Below are 5,850 nucleotides of genomic sequence, written 5' to 3'. Positions count from 1 at the left end.
TGCTCAGGGTTAGGCACCACACTGGCCTTTCCCCAGCCACAGTACTGAGCCAGATGGGGTGTCAGCCCCTGGCCCACCTGTTCCTGGGGGAGGGGGAGGCAGCCTGCGCAGCCACAGGGCCTGGGACAGCCTGACTGACACCAGCTGGCCTGGCCCGGCAGCACGGCCGGGAGGGGGGAAGCTGGACACGCGGAGGCCCCGGGCCAGCCTTTCCAGGAACACACGTGCACAGGGGAGTCTCAACATTGTTTAATTTCTTACAAAACCACGTGTCCCATCCAAACAGGACAGTGCAGGTCCTCGCCAGCCATTGCGGCCCAAGGCGGGAGGCCCCCAGGAAGGGCCATCTGCCCCCTGCATAGGGCCAGCGTGAGGAGGGGTCCGGCCGCAGGGTCTGTGCTGCCCTGCCCCGGCTGCTGGCAGAGAAGGCACACCGGGTCCCTGGCGCTCTCCGTGCCTGCAGGGACGGAGGGAGAGGAGGGTCTGAGGGGCACAGAGGCTGGGCCCGGGCGGGGCGGGCCAGGGCCAGGCCCACGGCATCTCACCGAGAACGCACGATGCCGTCAGGTCGTCACGGTGACGGCGATGATGATCACCAGGATGAGGACGAAGACGGACAGGCAGATGGCGATCAGCACCTTCTTCTGCGGGAGAGGAAGGGGTCAGGGCCAGGCACCCGGGGGCGGGGGGGCACCCCGAGGGGCCTCACCTTCCGCGCCTTCCTCTGGTTCTCCAGCGCCTTCTTGACGTGCTCCTGCCCGCGCTCCACGTAGTCTGCGGAGCTCAGGATGTTCTTCTCGATCCGGTTGATCATCTCCCCCTGTCCGAGGAGGTGCAGGTCAGCGGGGGGGGGGGGGGGGGGGGGGGGGAGGGGGGGGCCAGGGGGCGGGAGGACCCAGGCAGACCAAAGGGCTTCCCTGCAGAAAGCACCGCACCGACAACGACACGGGGGGACCCCCGGCACAGCTCACATCCGAGGGGGCTGCCAGGCCCCTTCGTCACGTGGTGCCTCCTGCTCTGCCCCCTGACCCACACAGCCCGGGTCCGCTCGGTGTCTACGAGCCAAGGCCTCAAACAGTTCACGGCTTTGCACAGAGCAGGAACTTCTGTCCCCCAAAAACTGGCCATTCTTCCAGGCCTTTCTCCCAACAGCCCTGACGCTCCTGCTGTCCGGCTTCCCCGTGCCTCCCAGCTCCAGGGGCCGCGCTCCTGAGCGGAGCCCCTTCCCCACTCCCAGCAGCAAAGGAGTGGCCGCCGCGCCAGTGGGTCCGTCCTCAGGACGAGGCTGGACGCTCGCCTCACCAGCAACCAGGCCCACAGCAAGAACAGCGCCTCCTGCCCCGACCCCGAACAGATTCTAGGAGACAGGCCCTGGGCGGGGTGTGTGTGTGTGTGTGAGTGTGTGGACACGATGACTTTGGCTCCAGCTCTTAAAGGTAGAAGGGTGTCTTCGATGGGCGGAGGAGCCAGGGCGGGGCCATACTGGGGGGGATGTTATATACAGAAAAGTGGCCGTCTGGGTGGCTGTGGAGGTGGTTGCCACACGGGGGCACAGCTGAGGATGGCGTGAGGGCCAGCCTGGAGGCCACGGCCCAGCGGGAGGGGGACAGAGGCCTGGGGGGGAGAGGCCAAGCGTGGAGTGGGCGGGCGGTTTCGGCGGGAGGTCCGGTGAACATGGCCTCCTCTCCGGGCCCGGGTCAAGCCCAGCGGCTCCGGGCGGCCCACCTGCATCTCCACCTCGGTGGCGAGGAAGGTGAAGATCTCGTGAAGCTCCCGGATGCTGCGCTCCAGCTGCTGGATCTCGCTGTGCCGGGTGGAGATCTCGTTCAGGGCCTGCCGCGTCACCTGCGTGTCCTTCAGGATCTGGGGAGCAGACGGGAGGGAGGGCCAGGTGGCAGGGAAGCCAGCAGCAGGTCCGGAGTTCGTGTTGATGTTTACGGCAGCCCTTGGGTCTAGCACTGGGCCAGGGCCCTGCTGCCTGACTCCAGGCCTGCAAACCCACTCCCTCCTGGGCCTCAGTTTCCCCTCCACCAAAAAGGACCAGAGCTTGGAGAGGGAGGGAGGCCCGCAGAGGGAGGCCGGCTGTGGCCACTCACATTGGACACGAACACCTCGCTCTGCCCGCTATCCAGCATCTGCTCCAGCTCCTCGTCAGACACCATCCCGGCATTTGCTGTGAGGGAGAGGGCAGGGTGAGAGCGGGGTCAGGCGAGCCCTCCCCGGGGGCCAGGCACACCACTCACTGATTTTGAGCTGCCTCCGGATCCGCTCCACGTTCTTCTCCCGGTACTCGGACTGCGTGGAGTTGCACCTGTTGATGAGCTCCACGAATTGCTGGGACAGGACCCCGTGCTACAGGGAGAACACAGGCTGTGCCTCTCGGAGGACCCTGGCCCAGTCTGGGACGCAGGATCCCGCTGGGACAGTGCGCAGACGGCAGGAGCTGCCTTACCAACCTGAAAGGCCCCCCTAGTCCCTCAAAGTACAAGCCAAGGTCCTCACCGGGGCCTGCATGGCCTGCCTCTCCCGTTTCCCCTCTGACCTCACCTCCTCCCACTGTCCCCCCCTTACTTCCTCCAACCACAGCGGGCTCCTTCCTCCTCCCCGAGCAAAGCACACCCCTGCCGTGGCCTGTGCCGTGGCCTGTGCCGTGGCCCCTGCTGTGGCCCCTGCGCTCTGTTCCTGCAGCCTGACCGCTCCTGCCCCGAGAAGGCCTTGAGGTCTTTGCTCCTGTGTTCCTTTCAGAATGCAGTTTTCCCCGACTGACTGAAATGCAACCTACCTCTGCCAGCGCTTTCAATCCCTCTTGTCCTGCACCTTCTTCCTTAATACATAACAATGTTCTAAAGTAACGCACTTCTTTATTAAGGTGATTGTCTGTCCCCACGGAATGTAAGCTCCGTGAGGAGAGGGTTCTTTGGGTGCTGCAGCCCGAACAGCTAGCACTCGGTATACACTTGCTGAACACCGAAAGCCTGGAGTTCAGCCTGTTGCCCAGGTTTACGGGTCCAGCTGGGCCCTCAGCCTCTCACACGATGGCCACCCAGGCTCCCCGTGAAATGCCCTCTCCCCTGTCCATTCCGATGCCTCAGTCCTTGGAGGACCTTCCTTAGAGACACAGCCACGCTCCCGGCCTCAGTGCACCCTTTCAAGATGCCCAAACTGCCCCCCCTTCCATCTCAGCTCTGCTGAGCTCTGGGCCCACTCACGCCAGCTCTGACCTCTAAGAACTCCAAACCACTCCTCACTGGGTACCCAGGAGGGGCCAGTCAGATCCCCTTCCATCTTCCTCAGATGTTAAGTGACCTTCCCTCCAGGGAAGTTCCACTTCCTGAATTCTGCCCACAGAGCAGAGCTGTCCCGGCATCAGGGCAGGAACCCTCCCAGTTGTTTATGACGCCCCTTTTTCTTCCTTAGACAGAGCCCTTAGCTAGCAAGTCCTACATCAGCAATGTCTTCCTCACCTCTTCAAGCTCAACTTCCCATTGTGGCTCCTAGAAAGTGCGTCCCCATAGCTGAGCCCAGGTCATATCTGGGGACTCAGCAGCTTCTCATTGAACGGAGAAAAAGGCAGGGTGTCATAATGAATTGGAAATTACTGATGGTGGGTGAGTCCTTTCTCTCTCTGAGCCTCAGTTTCCCCATTTGGAAAATCATTAGGTTGGACTTGATGATCTCCAGGTCCCTCCCCTCTTACTTCTATAAAACTCTGGCTGGAATGTTCTAGTTCTGGGAATAACAAACCCACCTGCGTTTTCCTCATTCTTGTGTTGACGGAATTATAATTCTCATCAGCTTCTTCCTTCTGGGGCTCGATGGCTGTGGGAAGACACAGGGCATTGTGGGGGCTGGAGGGTGACCTGTGGCTTCTGAAAACTGTTTGGGGATCAGGGCAGGGGGCCAGTGTCACACCCAAGTCACACAGCAGAGAGATGCTTTTCTCCATACGATTTGGGGGGAAATATAGTTTATCATTAAATGACTAATTCTAAGTCTCTGACAGGGGAAAGCATATTTTTTTCTTTGCAATACATCAGCTGATTCCAGAAGGATGCAGAGGCCTCCTAACAAAACCCCAAATGCCTGCCCAAAGAATGCACACTGGGCAGCAAGAATTTCAGGAATAAATGGTTTCATAGGCAGCAAGAATTTCAGGAATAAATGGTTTCATAGTCAATGAAAGAACCCAAGAGGCAGGCGTGTGCTGTGGAAAGTGCTATGGGCTGGAGCACAGAGACGGAGATTCTAGGCTGCTCTGTAACCTGGATAGACCACTGGCCTCTCAGGGCCACAAACGCCCCAGAGAGGTCAGGAGCTGGGCAGGACCAGAGGGCAGGATCTGTCTCAGGTCCCAGAGCTCACCCTTTAGCTGCCCGCGGATCTCCCTCCCCAGCTGTTTGATCTCCTCGCGCAGGTTCTGCAGGTCCTGCTTCATGCCTGAGAAAAGAAAGCAGTTCCTACCTCAACAAATCTCCTTTGCCACCACCTGCGTGGAACTACAATACCCAAAATGCGTCTGGTGGAGCATGCGTTTTTGCCCCCAGGTTTTCACTCACTATCCTCAGGAAGGGGCGTGGCCAGGATGGTGACCTGCTGTTTCTCCAGCTCCCGGACTTTATTCTCCAGTTTGACAATAGTCTGCCGAATTGTCCGGACCTGGGGAGGGAGACCGGGAGGGCTGGAGGAGATACGAAGGTCCTCCAGCCCGCGCTGCTCCCCGAGTCCTCCAGCCCCCTCGTGAACTCAGGCAGGGATCCCAGCCTCATACCTTCTGGAAGAACTCCTCGTCCGGGTTCCCCAGCCGTGCCGTGCCCGTGCCTCCCACCAGCGCGACCCGCTCCCTGTCCTCATCGTCCGAGCTGTCACCCCCCTGCTAGGGCAGAGGGGTCATTGGCATCACTTCCTTGCTTTGGTTCTCTCCCCGCAGGACTCACGGGCTTCCGGGTCTTTCCTTCCCAGCCCTCAGCCACCCCTCCCTGCCCCGAAGACCAGGAATCCTCCATCCCGGCCAGACCCCACCCGTCCCCCGTCCCCACCCTGCTGCCCCACTTCTCACCTGCCTCAGCTCTTGGGTCCTGTCCCGCATGGCGGCCCGAGCTCCCTCTCCCTCCCCGGCACCTGAGCCCTCAGGGCCTCAAGATTCTAAGTTTGGAACTCCCGTACTGCCCTCACACCCTGACACTCCCCTCCGCCCTCACCCTGCGGACCCCCAGCCCCCCACCCGCCGCCAGAGGCTCTGTCCCTGACACCATCCACAGTCAATGGGATGGTGCTCCCCTAGGGGACCTCCAGGGCTCCACAGGTTGGAATTCCCTTTTCTTTCCCCCCCTCCCGCTCCCGCAGCCTAGGCCCCACCCTCTTTTGGATGACTCGGAGCATGCGCACGGGGTTGCGTCTCCTTCCCGTGGGTGGGAAAGGAAGAGGTCGGAAGCTGCAGTGCCCCGACCGGAAGCAGAGTTGCCAGGATGTGAGAGTCCACCCCTTTTACCGGAACGGTCTTCTTGAGGCAATCTTGTTGCCAAAAGGGATGGAAATGCCTCATTTATACGTAATCTGAGCGGCCCTGCATCTCACATCACCCCACGGTGCACCCCCGCGTCACGTGACTGGCCGGGTCCCAGTCTCCCAGACCACAGAACGTGACGTTTTGACTGTCACGTGCCCCGGCTCCTGTCAACCCTTCTCTGGAACACCCATGTCCCCACGACGTCCCTGGGCGCTCGAGCTGCGTCCCTCCAGCTCCCACGAGGCGGGAAGGGGGCGCTAACTAACTCCAGAGACCTTTGGAAGCAGTAGGGCGTAGCACCCTTGATGAATTCGGCTCTATTTCTTTTGGGTCCAGAGGCGTGG

At 61.1% G+C, this 5,850-nt stretch overlaps 1 protein-coding gene across 2 annotated transcripts; it reads right to left on the bottom strand.

Moving 5' to 3' along the window:
* Window positions 1–231: 231 nt before the first annotated feature.
* STX4 (syntaxin 4) lies at window positions 232–5,406 on the bottom strand. Of its 2 annotated transcripts, none has more exons than XM_084883090.1 (11): window positions 5,057–5,406; window positions 4,769–4,870; window positions 4,557–4,656; window positions 4,363–4,437; window positions 3,749–3,819; window positions 2,244–2,352; window positions 2,097–2,173; window positions 1,726–1,863; window positions 710–820; window positions 546–644; window positions 232–457 (listed from the first exon to the last, which is right to left on the bottom strand). In XM_084883090.1, exons 1-10 carry the CDS (start codon window positions 5,084–5,086, stop codon window positions 564–566), a joined length of 894 nt encoding a protein of 297 aa, XP_084739216.1. In that variant the 5' UTR covers window positions 5,087–5,406; the 3' UTR covers window positions 232–457; window positions 546–563. The 2 variants fall into 2 exon arrangements, with proteins under 2 accessions (XP_084739216.1, XP_084739215.1); XM_084883089.1 differs by having other exon boundaries at window positions 4,769–4,873; window positions 5,057–5,325.
* Window positions 5,407–5,850: the final 444 nt, after the last annotated feature.

This window comes from Pipistrellus hanaki (genome assembly GCF_964339955.1).
Source record: "Pipistrellus hanaki genome assembly, chromosome: 4".
In the NCBI taxonomy this organism is placed as follows: Eukaryota; Metazoa; Chordata; class Mammalia; order Chiroptera; family Vespertilionidae; genus Pipistrellus; species Pipistrellus hanaki.
The sequence above is the reverse complement of the archived record's forward strand: the minus strand, read 5'-3'. Positions and strand labels throughout refer to the sequence as shown.

What these genes read in the sequence shown, in the direction of transcription:
- STX4 (XM_084883089.1), bottom strand. Translation starts at nt 5,086, where the DNA reads ATGCGGGACAGGACCCAAGAGCTGAGGCAG. An exon ending in CACGCCCCTTCCTGAGGATA is followed by an intron (nt 4,438 to 4,556) that starts GTGAGTGAAAAC and finishes TTCTTTTCTCAG; the next exon opens with GCATGAAGCAGGACCTGCAG. An exon ending in CAAGAATGAGGAAAACGCAG is followed by an intron (nt 2,353 to 3,748) that starts GTGGGTTTGTTA and finishes TTCTCCCTGTAG; the next exon opens with CACGGGGTCCTGTCCCAGCA.